Raw genomic sequence first — 17175 nt, 5'->3', positions numbered from 1 at the left:
GAGTTAAATATGTTCCTATTTCTACTGTCTGTTGTTCACTTAATGCTCAGGTAACATGATCAGGGTTAGACTTTATCAAGTGTCTACTGGGATAGTAGCCATAGGCCCAAAAATATACAATATTTCAAAAACATGGTAATTTTAGATGCTTCCTAAGAAAATACATAAGCCTGTTTCACTGTGAGCACCGGTAGTTAGTTGGATTTCAGGTAGTATAACCAGTATGCAACTATCAGAAAATGAGGATCCCACAAACACACAGCTTTAAGCGTATGAACACACCCTCTTTATTTTTGTCGTTTTTCAGGTACTGGGTCACATTTCCGCATATAGGTCTGCCATAGTAACTAACATTTTAAATTATTTTCTGATATGGATGAAGATATTTTTTAAAAGGACTTTTATACGGAAAGTTTAGGAAGGGCAGATACAAAGATAATTTCAGAAAAAGCTGTTGTGGACAAATCCTACAAAACCTTTAAGTTAATGTACACCTAACTACTAATCTTTAATTTCTTTTAAAAAAATTAGCAAACGAAACATGTAGGTAATGCGCCAAAACTGGCTACAGAGCAGGGGCCAGCTTCCTCTTTAATTCAGCCATGCGTATTATGCCATGAGAGAGCAAAACATGCATAACAGCTATAGATATTATCTCAATTAATAGTTTAACTTTTACCATGAAGCCATTTTTATTATACCAACAATAACAGTGGTAAGCATTTGCGATTAAATAAAAAACAAAACAAGATTTAAAAATCTGTTTTTTTTTCTTTCTTCCTAGCAAGCAAATGTTAAGTTTGAGTGCACCCCTTAATGGTCACCAACTTTGACCTTATGCATGTGCATGCTTGCCATTATGGGATTGTTCTTCGCTTTTTTTCCTGATTGAAACACAAACACTGGTCGGAGGAGAGAGGTTAAAGGTCATAACCTGAGTGACCCTACTGAATATCCGAGCAGTCTTACTTGTGTGCCAAAATATATCAAAGGATCTACTTGTCTGTCAATATAATGGCTTGCCAAACAATATCTTCTTTGTGTGGTTTCTTTGTTTGGATCATGAGTTGGTCTTAGTAAAAAAAAAAAAAAATCTGAAGACCACAATTTGCATTGCATTGACACCATATTGGATTACTAAAAAACATGGCAGGTTAAGGAAGTCCACTTACTAACAAACGAAGTCTCCCCCAGGTAGCCGCGACGTTTCAGCACCACCTCCAGGAATTTGACGTCCTCGTCCACCACGTAGTGTTCCTTTTCCAAAGAAATCCAAGCCCAGTTTAGTCTAAACTGCTGGTTTCTCAGTTTGTTGCCTCCTGCAAAAAGAAGTGAAAGAGGTTCTATTATTTATAATGTTGCAAAAAAAAAAAAACCAAAACAAAACAAAGTCAAATAACCTAAGCGTGACTCAGCATTCAAAATTAATTTTGAAAATGAATGCGCTGTTTTGTTTTTAGTCTGGCACAGAAATATAATATCCCTTATTAGAGGGATTTCTTTGACATCTGAGGAACTTGATTTTGATACGTAGCCAGGACTCAGTGGGAGGTGGGAGGCGTGCAAAACCCTTATGCCAAAGAACCAAGGTTTGTGCAATCTAATTGCTTTATTTCTAATTAAAATAAAGGTTGTCTGCTTACTGACTGAACTGGGATGTTTTATCCTTCCCTTTTGAAGTTCTTTTCAAAGACTATAAGCTCAAAACACCGAAGGGCACGACGGCAACCATTTGACCACAAAGACTCAAAGCAACGGGCACGAAAACAGGCATCAAACGTGCAAGGATACGAAAACTCCACCACAAAACATTGGAGAAAGCACATACAGTGACTCATAAAGAAAGTGCATTACACTTTGATATTTTAATTGCCATAGGAGTCGCTAGCAGCCTAAATAATGGCAAAGGTTGATAAAAGTTAAATCCTGCACAGCAAGACCTGCTGGCTTCTCCTATTAGGAAGGAGCCACGAGAGATCCGGATGATTGATCCACTAAACAGCTAACGGTACAGAAAGGGCTGGAACAAAAGCAAAACTGCCAGGAGGGTTCGGGAGCAATGCAGAAAGTGCCGCTGTTGTTTGTTAGGCCCAACCTAAAGTCTCTGCGCAGCACCACCTTGATTGTTACGGTCAGTAAATCTGTCACCTCCAGCCGACCACTTCGCTGCGTTCATTTCCTCTTCTCTTTAAGCGGCGTAAACCCATTACACTTTCACCACGGGTGTTGTATTATGTGTGAGGGAGAATGTATGCGGGAATGTGTGTGTGTGTTAATGTGTGTGTGGGAACGAATAATAAAATCTTCCCTGCACTTGTGTATCTGTGTATGATCACACTGAATCATTGATTTTCTTAACGTCTAGTTATTTTATTTTTTTTGACATTATGAGCACTCTGAGCTCTTTTAGCACAAAACACAAAACTGTCAAGATTGTAAATCTAGCAACATAAAAAAACCCCAAAAAAAACAAGACTGTCCATTTAAGTTTTAATGTTTTGGTTTAAAAATGCAAATGTGGAATGCAAGGTATTCTGTTACACTGGCTGGTGTGAAAAGAAAACTCTAAAAAACATTGCATGAGTCATGCCTTCTTAAGGTCTACCACAGAGCAGGATTGTCCCTTCCTGTGTGTTCCACATCCTTCTTCTGAAGACAGGTGACCTTTGTATGACAGGACCTCACTGCACCAATTGGATTAAAGCCAGCAGTGTGGCACCCGTGCCAGTGGTAAACACTGCATGTGTGATCCCTGAGCTGTGGAGCCTGTCCTCCACCAAAGCAGGAGGGGGTGGAAAAAAAAGGAACAGTTTAGGCCATCTGTCTAACATGATTTCCTGGCTACCATTTAGCAAAAACTAAAGCTAAAACGCTCCATCTAACCAGGATATTATTTAAAAGCAAAAGAATCCAAATGGTGGTCAAACACACACTGTGGGAATCCATATAATTTACCATCTAAAGTACAAGAATGGAAGGGTTACAAGAATATGCCTGCACACAGCAACGGTCCTATACCTGCTGCTTTTGTGATTGCACTCGTTATTGATAGAGGAGAGCTGATTCATCAGAATGATCAGATCCGACCTGCTTCATACAAGGAGCAACGCGACTCTGCGAGCTTTAGACATCAAGCAGGAAATCATTTATTATTAAAACACACAAAGGCTGAAAATAATCCCAACTTAGTACCGATGCATTTCTGTATATTTGTTTGTGGTGTTTGTCTGTGTTTTTCAGCGAGATTTCATTCAAATATTACCATTGTAAATAATAATTGTAAAAAACAAATAAAAGCGTTATTTGTTTTTGGTTATCTAAAATAACTTCTGCAACACCTTATACAATGCCAGAAAGCTTATTTTAACAAAAGAATCCCCAGTTTTCTGATCAAATACATTACACTGTCTAAAAAAAACAGGTCTATTATGTTAATATGGGCTACTTATAAACTGGCTGTCACTATATGAATAGTCTCTTAACCTGTGCATAAAATAAGATAAGATAATAGACTTTATTAATCTCACAGTGGAGAAATTCACGTTTTTTTAAGATAAGTAAACACTGTAATATTCTAATTTAAATTTGTTCATACAGCTTTATTAAATTATGATTGAACCCAAAACCCCCAACAGCTCCAATGTTAGTGATTCCTGCCTATTATATTTTAAATTCAGCAACTTCTGAAAATAATGCACATCTCTCCCTGGTGTCAAGGGTGCTTTATGTGGGAGTGAAACATGTAAACTTAGAAACTTTTACGGCAAACTGCTTCTATATGTTTGTCAGTCTCCAGCAGGCAGTTAGAAACTACTGCAGTAACACACTCAGTTTCCAAAAACTAGACTTGTAACAGGTCCGATCCAATATCTGCGCTGGTCCAGATCCATTCTTGGACTGGATAGCAGGCTATGGCTGCTGATCAAGACCCCATAATTCAGATGACTTGACTCTGGAAGTTGGATATTGCATTATATGTAGTTGTATCACAAATTGTAAACAAACAAATATTCTAAAAGTTTGAACAGATTTATTTCTCAGATTGACCAGATTGCTGGAGGACAGTTTTGGCTGCAACGTGATGAGTCAGCGTCCTCAGCACGGCCTTTTTTGGAGATATTTTAGTGTTGAGAGAGAAGACGGCATACATCTATCTGCTGTGGCTTCTGGGCAAACATTTAGAGCAGCGCAAGTTGTGCAGGATTGTTATAGTAATAACTCAGGAGACAAGCCGACTCTGTAACCTCTATAAGGCACGGACCATGTGGGATTTGGAAATGTCAGCAGCCTGTTGGAAGACTTTAAAAGAAGATTGGGAATATTTACCATCTTTACCATATTTACCATTTACCAAGGTAAACACAGAAAGAGACTGCTGCCATAGTACAGATGGTGACTGCACTAACCTGGCTAATCACAAATAAAACTTTTCCAAGACAGTTTCAATCATGTCACTATCACATGTTCTTGCGTCCATTTTACTAAAATGTCAAACTCCTGCTTTACTGCTTTGTTTAATGTTAGATTTGTAAATCTCTCTCATAATTAGACAGTGTTAATACACCCGTTACAAGCTAATGCATATTATTTAACTGTAAATATTAGAGATACAAATACAAACCAACAAATGGGCAAAAGTTGCAGTAGTGTAACTTATAATGACTGTATTTTATAAATAGCTAATTGTATAAATTAGCTAGTGTTGTGCACATTCATGACTTTTTTTTTTTTTTTTTGCAGATCTTTGAACCTTACAAGGCTGTTTTTCACATGGCAAACTTAAACTGACCACATCTCCCCCTTGGTGTCTAGGGCCCTTAATTTGGGAGTGGAAAATGTAAACTTAGAAACTTTAGAGCATACTGCATCTATATGCAGCGAAGAGTCTAAACATTTTCCCTTTTAAGTAAGAGACTGGTGACCCATGTGGTCACCAGGAAGTTAAGAAATTAATGCAGGTTTCCAGTTCCTGCAGAGACAAATGTTGCACACTGGCAGAAAGTATAGCTGAAATAACACCACAGATGTTTTCTTTAAATCAGACGCGTGAAAGTTTTGTCAGCTTAAGTATTATGATAATTATTTAATTTTACTAAAGAAGAGAACCAGCCTTAATAAAGTGTTTTAAGGTTTGCTGCAATTAAATCTTAAACTCATTTAGCTTCTGACAAACTAAAACAACTAAAACATGCAATTATGTGTTTGACAGCAGCTTTTTTTGAGAGTAAGACCATGCCAATTATGCATGTCACTGATACATTTTCACAGCTGGATGGTCTCTAGCTGCTCTCGATGCAGACCATATGTATAGTTTTAGCGGCTGAGATGCTGAAGCTCACAGAAAATTGTTGAACTTGTATGGGGGAAAAAAGAGACAGTAAAATGTGGATTAACCTGTATCAATATCATCATTTTAATATTCAGCATAATAATTGCAATAAGCCCTTTTTCCTGACATTGAGCAGAAACTAAATATAACATGGCAAAGGTCAGGAAGCTCATTTTAGGCAATGACAGAATCATTATGCTTACTAAAACATGATGTTGTAATCTATATGTGTTATTAAAACCTTTAAAGACTTTTTCAAGATTAATAAATAAACAACGGATAGTTGACACCAGGACAGGGATTGTAATCAGTATCTATTGTTTAGGCATAAAAAAGTGAAAGCTAAATAATTCAGTTTCACCAGGGTGAATTGAACTCAGACTTAGTTCTTTAAAGGTTAAACAGGCATTTATATGTATATGTATATATATATATATATTTTTATATATATATATATATATATATATATATATATATATATATATATATATATATATATATATATATATATATATATTGTGTGTGTGTGTGTGTGTGTAAATTCAAATATTAAGACAAGTTTGGAACCAGATGAACTGCATAGTTAAAACTATTTTATGCACAAGCCATAATATAACATGAGCACATACTCCAACCTGGTAAAGCTGCAGTAATATGGACTTAAGGGAACTGGGGAGTCGGGTACCAGTTACGAAAGGACAACTTCACTCCTCCAAATTTCTTTCTAATTAAGATAAGAAGGGGTTGGAGTAAGTCCACTTCAAAGAGGCCCCAAGGAAAACAGCAGAGTTAATCTTTAACTGGGCCTTAAAGCGCTGTGACAGAATTGAGTTAACTACATCAAAATCTCTTCCGTCCACTCCTTTTCAATGCGCTGCACCTTGGTGAATACAGCCTGACAGCCGTTAAAATACATTATACACCATAACCATTTCTACAAAGCAAGCTTTTTTTATTAGTTCACTCAGCTTGTTTTCCTGGCTGGTTTATGCAAAGCTTTTCACCGTTTTGCAAAACAAATTCCAACAGGCGTCAATGTTTAATTTTCTTCCACCACTTGCACATTAACCATTTCCAAAACGTACAGAGTTCGTGAAACTGTACAGGTTCTCTCTTCTCACACCGTGGTGCTTGTATGATGAGCGAAAAAAAAGGCTTTTCAAAGGGGCTAAAGAATGTGGGAGGCCTGGCTGTGCCAACGTAGAGACGCCGTCTCCTCCCTGCATACATGTTGCAGTCAGGCCTTATTTGGGTACCGTCAAGCATTGTATAGCTGCAGTGCTCCACGGACCCCCATCTGCTAATTCAGCAGGGCAGACGGACAGGCGGCTCTTTGCCTACAGAGATAGCATTGCACTGTTCGCAGAGGATAAACGGGTACCAACCTGTAAATACTGATTAAATGACAACACACCTAAAAATACATGTGTCATCCAGGCCACTTTCATCTTAATAAATATAGGCAACACGTTGCTGCATAAACACCTTATGGCTTGGAAATTTATCCAGGATGCTATAGTGCTTTTACTTATTAAGCAATAAAAAGAGAGTAAAAAGCAATAAAAGCAGCAAGGTTATTTTACTTTATTGGGACTTCAATTATTAATACAACACATAAAATCGGAACGCAAGTGAAGTATAAGCTCCATATATTACTAATGTTAACTGCTGGTGAGTGAGTCGTTATGCTGGCCACTTTTCTCTTAAGCCAAACTTTCATTTTTAAAAGAAAATACCTTTACTTACCTCAACTCAAAGTCACTTACTGTAACAACTAACAAACTCAGTGTACTACAGACCAATCAAAAGTAATGGTTCATATTTAGGTTTTAAACACAAACACTAGGTGCACAGAAAAAGCTGGTAACCCAGAAACAATTGTTTCAAGCCAACTGACACAACAATCCAACAATTTAATAAAAAAAAAACATGCTTATTTTCAATATTGTGGATCTGTAAAGCATGAGTTGGTATACGTTCTTCCTGTCATAATAACTTGAAGTAGTATTTCAAACAAAACTTTTAAATGCAGCCACATTCAGTAAATTGGAATATTATTATTGTTAAATTTATTTCAGTAACTCAGTTCACGAGGGGAAACACAATACACTGATTAACACAGACCAATGATGTTTTAAAGCCTTTAATTATGTTAATTGTATTTTTCCCCTAACTCCAGATAATACGTACACAGCATTTAAGATTAGAATATTGGATAAGACCAATAAAAAAGCTCAATTTTCATGCAGAAATAGGGGCTTAATAGAAAGTATGTTTAATATTGGCTTGATTTTTTTTCAAAAGGTACTTTGTATCTGACAAACAAGCCTTTTGGAAATGAATATTCTAACTCATTGAAAATGACTGTAGAAAAGCAATAATTGCTTCAGAAATAATTAAAAATAATAATTATTCTACTAGTAGTAATTATTGCTAGCATGTATATACTGTTATTTACATTTCTACATAAATTTAAGCTAATATATAGAACCAGTTGAGGTGTAGCAGGTGTAGCAGTCTTCTTTTAGGCATGTGGCAGAGGGGTGGTGCTGGGTAACTATCCTTCATAGAGCTGGAGATAACTCACCCCAGCCTAACTCTAGCATTTCAGTAAAATGGTTTCAAACAGTAGAAACTGTCTGAAGGTAATAGCCATGAAAAGGTAACTTTTGAAACTTTGGAATCTGGTAAAAAAAATAGCTGGCAGTGTTATCTAAAAACACTTAAAGCCACCTGTTGATGCCTTTACCTGAGTAGGTTAGAGTACAGTATATATATATATATATATATATATATATATATATATATATATATATATATATATATATATATATATATATATATATATATACACACACATATACATATATATATATATATATATACATATATATATATATATATATATATATATAGATAGATAGATAGATAGATAGATAGATAGATAGATGTGTATATATATATACTGCTCACAAAATAAAGGGTACAGTTGGAGTTACATTGTGTTGTTTAAGTGTTCCCTTTAGTTTTTGAGCAGTACATATATGGACCATGAACTATGTTAAAAAGTGTAAAAATCCTCACGGTCATAGAAAATGTATTTCATATATCTACTAAATGGCTTTTCCTTTCAGCGTGGCCGCTGACCATGCCAGCATACTCTATGCCTCTCCAATAAGGGAAATGAGGATATAGTAATCCTGTTGAAGGGGGAAAAACACACAGTCAGGCAGAAAGAGAAACCATGATATTGTCTGATCACCCTAAGCCTTGTCTCTGCACTAACAAGTGGAGAGTTGGCTACTCCTTGAAGGATTTAGCAGAGTTATTACTTTACAAGCCCTAAACCCTTTTCTACCCTCTAAGGGAACTTCTCTGCAGTGAATCTGACCTCTCCTCAGAATCCATTCTGACTCCGTAGCCACTCTGGCCTCGTGGTCACTCTCATGCGACTTTTGGAGCCCAGAAGAAAGGCCAGAGGTGCTTCTGAATAAAAGTGCTGGGTCAGAGAACCCTTCAAAGCTCAAGGCAAAAACAGCCATGCTCTCAGCAGGAACGTCCTCTGAGATTCACATCTCAACCAAATGCAGAAATTATTAAACTCTTGGTGCTCATTCTAAATTAGGAACGTAATGTCTAGCAATGCTTTTGCAAACACTACATGCCTGATGAATTTGTTAAAATTGTTAAGAGGAATAAGCCAATTTGTGCAGGCCGAGGCCTGATGCTGGTGCAAAAAAGTTGGTATGTACTCTAATCTACTCATGACTGATCAGGACAGTGTGGGCTGGAAAAAAGAACACATACCCATGTCACACTACTGCTTATCTGGGCTTCATTTCAGTCGTGTAGGAAGACCTGATACCAAACAAAAGTAACCTTCCAGCCTGGCCTTACTACGCATTTGACGCTGTATTGTATACAATTTGCTTACCAGTTAAGACAGGCTGGTATGGATTTTTTGGATTGATTGAAATATTCCTCTCACACACAAACTTCCACACACCATGTATACCATTTATGAGGACAACTCCTACAGAATCAATGCAAATGCTGTGAAAACGAGTCAATATTGATAATATGTAACCTTGTTCTGCGTTAAGTTGTCTTCGCTGATGGAGGTCCACTCGCCTCAGCATACTGGATCCTTGAAACTGAGAGCAAAACTGATAGCTTGCTGTCCTTTCTGATTAATTCACCTAATTATTATCAGATCACTTGGGGACACTCAACATAAGCTAATGCTAGCTGCTCAGGTGTTTTAAGGCCGATGCCGATACAGATTATTTTGACATCAGTTCAACCGATACCCAATATGTGCTGCCACTTCTCTGGGGCCGATTCTTGAAGCCGATGTTGCTTTTACTTCCTCCATTTACATAATAAAAATGACACAATAACAATTGTAACACAAGTCTCAAAACCTGTGTTTAAACCAGCTAATATTAACAATCAGCGTCAGACCGCAGTTTGACAGGTACACAGAAACGACATGCTTCACGACTCTTATGGCAGTTATTTACTCGTTCTTAATGAATGTGTCAATGAGAAAAGAGCTTCTTTAGTTCCATGGGGAGAAGGAGAAAAAACACTGACCACCACTGCAGTGTATGGGCATTATTTTATGTAATGTTAAACGCTGTATGTGTAATTATTTCCATGTAAATACATGATGCTCTGTGGGAACAAACACACGCACAATGGTGGCAGCTGGCCAGCTGAAGATCAGATGTTGGTTTTTAGACAAAGAAACAGACACACGCCGCTGTTCCCTCCCGCTCACAGTGAGACAGACTTTCAAAGGGTAGATACAGCTAAATTAAGCAGTTAAAACTACATTAAAGGTTAGAAACATACCCTTGTTGTTGTTGCCACTCAGTCTTACAACATGACTAGCGTCTCTCTGCCAGAGAGTAGCAATGTATGGCAGCTGAATGCGCTAATGGCTCGGCGAATGCATGCAAGTGTCAGCTGATACGATACAACAAAAAAACGCTAATATCAGCCAAAAATATCGGCCAGCTGACGCATCAGTCCACCTCTACTAGACGTACAGCCCAATGACGGATTTCTATTGCTCTACGCTCCCCCTTCGGGCTGCCCCAGGAATCGCTCCGCTGTGTGCTTGAATAAAAAAATACTGAAGCAACGAAACAACAAACCTACGACGGAGTATTAGGGCCACACATGAAGAGAAAAAATATTTTTTATCGTGGCGACTTTAATCTCGACATTCCAAAGTTTGGAGAAAAGAGCAACCGCGCTCCACAGCTGCAGTCTCTGTGTTTTGATTAAGTGTGAAGGTAGTCTTTGCCGTGCTGCAACTGTATAATCATCACTGGAAGCGGTGGCCTACCAATAACATAACGTCTTTCCCTAGTGATGCTTACCCGGGTTCGCAGTTCTGAATTTGAGATTCTCGAAATGTTGAGTTTAATGTCGACATGGCGACTTTAAAGTCGACATGTCGAGTTTAATCTCGTCATGGCAAAAAAAAATATGTCCCTTCATGTGTGGCCCTAATACTCCGTCGTACAAACCAGATCCCCTGCCCACCCCAATATTTGTTGTTACACTGTCGAAAAAAATCTTCGAAAGGAATCTTGAATCCTGGAGTTCCATTCATTTCCTCAATTTTAAAACCCACATAACCAATTTAGACCCAGGTCACATGCATTTTTTTCATATGCCAGCATAAATGGAAAAAGGGGAAATAGTGTGATGTCACATTATTTTAACACAAATTACATCATCTAAAGTTTAAATGCTGGCCTTTGCTGTATGACTGACCAAAAAAAGAAGAAAAAAAAAGAAAACTGAAACAAAACAAAACCCTCATTGCCATTCACACGTTCGGTTTTTGATTCCTAACCGCAAGTCAAGGTTGCTGTGGAAACCGCACTGTGACTGCCATCGTCTTTGGTCAGAAAGAAACAGCCTGGCACATGTCATCTGAGGCGAAGAGGAATCCACAGAGATCTTATTTCAAATGACGCTCCTTTTCATTTCTGGTCCTAGAAAAATAGCAGTGGATATAATGTTCAATGCAATTATAGGTAAAGGTCACTCCTGCTCTGGGAGTCTGTTTTATGGTTCATTGTCCCCACACAGAGCCAGACGTGACGTCAGTTGTGTTTGGCAAACAACACCTCTCCAACAAGCCTCATGAAAACACTAATTATATATGCTTTGGCTGATGCAGAGGCATATTTGTTCTTACAAATTAAACTCAAAGTATACTTATCGACTTCACAAGAGATGACAGTTACTAAATAATATCATATGTGTGTAAGTACAAACCTGATTGGTTTTTAAATACAAGTGTATTAGACAAGCCTGGGTATACAGTGTGTTTAACTAGGCAATCTCCAAGGGATTAGTGCGCTTTAGCAAACAAACGTTTGACTATTCAGAGAATGTGCTTGGTGTTCTGCTTGGTTTGCTGTTTTCCCATCAACCACAGAGGATGCCCAGCCAAGCACTAAATATCAGGATCTCTCCCCGATCAAGCCTCCATCTGTAGGAAAGTCCAATCCTATGACAAGGTCAAAATGTGTTTTGAAGATCGAGGAAGAATTTGTATCTTATCCTTAAGCGCACATGCTATATCATATTTGGTGACTAGTATGCTAAAAACTGAACAGGGTAGGGAAGAAATTGTGTATAAGAAGTCAGTTTTCCCACTATCTCTAAAAAAATTATAATCAAAATGCTATAAAAGCAGAGGATAATGGGCTTGCTGTCTTTGAATTGGTAGAAAAGGTCTGAAAAAGTATTCCTTGATTGCCCTTGAATAACATTCCTGTCAGTCAAAGAGGACACAGCCTCGAGTGTCTTAATTAACAGTGAGCTGCAAGGTTTAAAAAGCAAAAGCCTCAAGTCTCAACAGAAAAAAAAAGAGCACCAACAAAAGGCTGAATTAGCAGCTACGGGGCTTTTTCAGCACTCACATAAAGGTCATTGTGGATTTAGTTTCTAACTCCTTACCAGTCAATTATTTATTAGAAGAACACAAAGCGTTTGCACATCCCTAAAAAAAACATGAGGAATATATGCTAATCTATACAGGCCTTTAAGCAAACAGTGTAAAGTCATTTTAAACAGCTGGAGTGAATTCTTATTCCAATCCCATAAAGCTTTAAAACACAAAAGACTATTTTAGGCACTGTATAAGCAAATAAAGTGGCTATCTTTTATTCCAGTGTGCAAATGTCTGTTTTTTTTTTTTCGTAACCATGCCGAAGTAAAGGTTTTTACTTCCTCTGATGGTTTTGTAGTCAAATAGCAATCTATGATGATGAAGACTGTACTCCAGTTTGCATAGTTACTGCGAACCGAGGCAGGATAACGACATCTGTAGCAGAAAGTACACAGTTAACCCCAAGGCATGGGTCAGTATGAGATTATCAGTGTACGATAACCTTAAATATACTGGTGTTTTATTGTATAATGGTATGAACACAAATATCTAAATGAAAAAAAATAAATGTTTCTTATTTACAACAGCTTGCCGTCTTTAGTTTACCAGGAGGAATTATTTTAATTGCAGTGATGGGTAGCTCTTCCAGTTTCAACACTGAGATTTATGATTCATGAGTTACACAATCAAAGCTATTTCCAATGACAGCCAGATTTTATTTCAAATATGCATGATAATGTTATGAATCCACAGATGTTTGTGTTTTTGGTCCTTATTTGTGTTCGTATTTTGATCATTTTAGCGTTATCGTCATTAGGGTCTTTATATGTTAGTTATTTCCTTTGTGTTGAGCTACGTAGCTCTTTTTTCACATACTGTTCTCTGGATTTTGCTTTAGCCTCCTATCTTGCTGCTGGTCTTTAGGTTTTGGTTAGTTAGATCTTCTGTGTTTCCAGTCAGTATCTACCATGCCCGTTACTCGGCCATCCTTCAGTTCCTGGATTAGTCAGAGGTTTTTCCAGATCCCCTGTAAGACAAAGTGCTCCTGGAGATCCTTCCTGCCTACAGTCATCAGCCTCTACAACACATAATTGAAGAAACTTCTATAATATGAGTTACAACAGCATTTAATTTCCCTTTGGGATTAATAAAGTATTTTTCAAATTGATTTGACTTTCCCCCAGCTGCTCCGCTTTCTGTTGATTGAACTCACCTGGTTTCCATGTTTCTCATCACCTCTTCGTACTATTTAAGATCACTAGTTTCTTTCTCTCACTGCAGGATTCTACTGCTGCTCCCACCCTGGCTCCTCTGTGATTTTCTTTTGTGTTTTCTTAAGTTTATTTATTGTGTTCATTGAATCCTCACCACCATGATCTACCCGTGCTCCTGCCTGCAGTTTGGTCTAGTTAAAAAAAAAAAACAATCACAACAGAGAAAAGGTGTAGCAGCTGTCGTTCTGCTAGCTGACCTGCAGTGTGCAGCGATCGTTTGCCTAATACAAACACGAGGATGATTTAAACTCAATTAAAATAAACATTAACACTCAATATGGCAAGCACATGGCTCCATGGTCATTTTCAGATGTCCTACAAAAATATGATTTGCTTTGATTGTCGCATGTCACCAAAAGTCTGCCTGTTGGAAACAAAAATCCACCTTCCTGAGTCACTGAAAACACATGACTGTGCTTTATTCTTTGAAAATGCATTTTTGTTGCTAGATAGGCCCCATGAATGGATCCAAAACAGATTCTAAATATAATAAAAATAAAATGTAATAAAGTTATGCTCAAAATTATTTTAAACTCTGGCAGATCTAGATTTAAGGAGACTTTCATTCAATCAAGAAGTAGACCATGCATAAAGATGCATGACAGGGAATGAAACAAGACAACTTTTCCAGGGAAAACATTGTATGCATATAGTTTAATGCATGGTTTTCCCCTTTTTGTGACACTAGAGACCTTTATTTGAAAGTAGGCTGACAGGAAATGGGGTGGAGCGAGAGAGGGGGAAGCCTAGGACTTAAACCTAAGACACCTGCATTGAGGACTGAAGTCTCCGTTCATGGGTCACATGCACCACGGTATATCTATGCCTCCATCTCGCCCTGTATGCTTTTCATCAATCAATTATCTATACCTTTTTAGCAGTGGGGTGGGGGCTGGTGCCTATCTCCAATGGCCATTGGCGAGAGGTGGAGTACACCCTGGACAGGTCGCCAGTCCATCACAGTGTGTCACAGAGACAAACAACCATGCATGCACACACTGACACCTAAAGGAAATTAAAAGAGACACCTAACCTAGCAGTCATGCTTTTTGGACTGTAGGATGAAGCCAGAGTACCCAGGCCAGGTTTCAAGCCCTGGCCTTCCTGCTTCAAGGCAACAGTGCTACCAACTGTGCAGCCCAGCATAAAATGAAAGGATCAATAGGTAATTTTTCACCACTAGGTGGGGCTTCAGCACTGTCTGTAGACCAAAACAAGATGTGTATCAAGCCACGTCTCTTTCGGTACTCCTTTCCCCTTCCCGGCTTGTCCATGGCCTTCTATGCGCATATTTGTAAAGGATAAATACGCAGCAAGGCAGCATCACCTTTCAGAGAACCATGTCTAGTGAAGAAGTAAGCAACTCATGACTTTATAATGCTGTTAGTGAGAGATCTGCTGGACGTGCTCTCCGCCATTTTGGGCCTACGCAAAACTGCTCTGGCTCGGCAGTGGCATTTTAGAGGCAGCGAGGGGCTAAACCCTGAGTGGCAGCTGTCCACATGCAAGAACATGCACTACATAGCTTGGCTATGTAGACAAGAGACTAGAGAACAACACAGAGATGGTGTGTGACATGCCACAGTCTACCTGAAAAGATACCTTTAGTTCTTCACAAAACATTTTTTTTTAGCTAAAATAATGACATCTTGGTTATTTTTCCTTTAAGGTCCTTCCCTTACTATCAAAACGTATATTATGCTAAGCTGTTTCTGTCTCTAACCCCCAGTCGGTCAAGGCAGATGACCGTTCATACTGAGCCTGGTTCTGCTGGAGGTTTTTCCTTCCCGTTAATGGGGAGTTTTTCTTACCACTGTTGCTTCATGCTTGCTCAGTATGAGGAATTGCTGCAAAGCCATGGACAATGCAGACCACTCTCCCTGTGGCTCTCCGCTTATTCAGGAGTGAATGCTGCTTGTCAAGACTTTGACGCAATCAACTGGGTTCCCTTAAATATAATTTTTTTTGACCAATCTGTGTAATCTGATTGATTTTGATTTTGTAAAGTGCCTTGAGATAACATGTTTCATGAACTGGTGCTATATAAATAAAATGGAATTGAATTGAATTGTTCTTGTGTAGGAACCTACTGCAGATAGGGATTAGGTCTAGGTTACAGGTACAGGAGAGACAAGCAGATTAATTAAGTATCCTAATGCATTCTGGTACTTCAAGTTCTTACTTTTCTACTTTATATTGAAATGTATGTGAATTCAGGTTTTAGCCTTAGTGCGCTAAACTTAGCTGCACTAAGCATTTTTCATGAAGGGAACTACATAAGTCAATAGTCCTATGACATACATACTTTCGTTTTTCAAATTGTGTTGTGTGGACATATTTGTTTGAGAAAAAGAGTGAGGAAAACACATATTTAAAAAAAAATGTTTGTATGAGTATGTAGTTAGGCTTGGCTGTTTTATGAACCACAATGTCATTTATTCAAAATGTTTGTAATATTGGGCTCAGGAAGACAAAAATCTGTTGAACTTAATGCCTTCCTTGTGTGACGGTGCGCCAGCAAGGCAAAAAGAGAGTTCATGAAATAACAAGGAGAGACATAGGTAAGTGTGAAAATGCAAGAAAAATCCGAGGAACATAAGAATACAGAAAGAGAAGACCTGACAAAAGAGGACGTACTTTTCCTTGACCCCTGAATGCAGAGTGTTTGCTCTCTTGTCAGAGCGAATAATGCTGGACTGTTTGCTGAAAGCAACAGTGTGAGGCTATAGAATATAAAAAACCCCATCCCAGTCCCACAGAGTCATGAGCACCATACTAATAAAGCTGGGAATTTGGTGAGCCTATTCGTAAGGTTGGCCTTCACTGGAGTCATTTGAAAGAACATGTTTCAGCTGCATTTCGCAGTCGCTACTTGCAAATCCCCGACATGTGGAAGGGTTTTTTTTGCTTGGAAAGAAAGAAAGCTCCTTACAAAAAATGAAACGGCAAATCCTAAATAGGTGTTAAATGACTCCTTGTCCTTTGTTTAGCGTTGGTGAAAACATGCAGCACAACGATGAAAACCTGCATGTTGAAGATAAGAATGCTGTTCTGCATTCATGAAAACAAGGATGAAATTTTCTGAGCGTTTAGCACTGTTATTGTCTCTTGTTTGTAATCTTAGACCAATGATTAGTCTGTGCAGTGGAACAAACCCTCTGATGTAAATTTGCACAGGCAAGTTAAAAGAACATCTAGGGATGCTTGGAAAATTTTATAGATTTTTTTTTGTTGTTGTTTTTTCAGCTTTAGCACATACATTATTGTAAACACAGCACTATGATGTCTAAAATTAAATTTTGTTTTCACATGAACCGTTACCTTATTGTTTCTTTGGCAAATTTAAACCTCACAACCTAATTCAATATACAATACAAGGAATACAACAAACAAATTAATCCAGTCTAATTTATACTGCAGATGCTTCAACCCATTACTAAGTACCATAACAGAATCAAGTCTTCCCCATGTCCTCTAATATTCTATAACATTTTAGAGGACATCTAATATCTGTCACATCCCCCCCCCCCCACCCCAGGACAGATAGCTCAAGCAGGGACTAAACAGCCAGACCATGAAGTGACAACAGTTATTTGTGAGCCTAAATTTCCAGGTAGGAAAATGCATAATTTTACCTATGTTTAGCTGCTGCA

The 17175-nt window shown here is 38.1% G+C and overlaps 1 protein-coding gene across 1 annotated transcript in view; it reads right to left on the bottom strand.

Annotated features, from left to right (window-relative positions):
- The window catches only part of frem2b (FRAS1 related extracellular matrix 2b), a 94393-nt gene that overhangs the window by 49278 nt on the left and 27940 nt on the right, over window positions 1–17175 (bottom strand). Inside the window, exon 3 of the mRNA XM_036149443.1 lies at window positions 1173–1319. Coding sequence (XP_036005336.1) covers window positions 1173–1319 — 147 coding nt within the window. The remainder of the gene's footprint in view (window positions 1–1172; window positions 1320–17175) is intronic.

The sequence above is a fragment of the Fundulus heteroclitus genome, chromosome 18 (genome assembly GCF_011125445.2).
Source record: "Fundulus heteroclitus isolate FHET01 chromosome 18, MU-UCD_Fhet_4.1, whole genome shotgun sequence".
Taxonomy (NCBI): Eukaryota; Metazoa; Chordata; class Actinopteri; order Cyprinodontiformes; family Fundulidae; genus Fundulus; species Fundulus heteroclitus.
The sequence above is the reverse complement of the archived record's forward strand: the minus strand, read 5'-3'. Positions and strand labels throughout refer to the sequence as shown.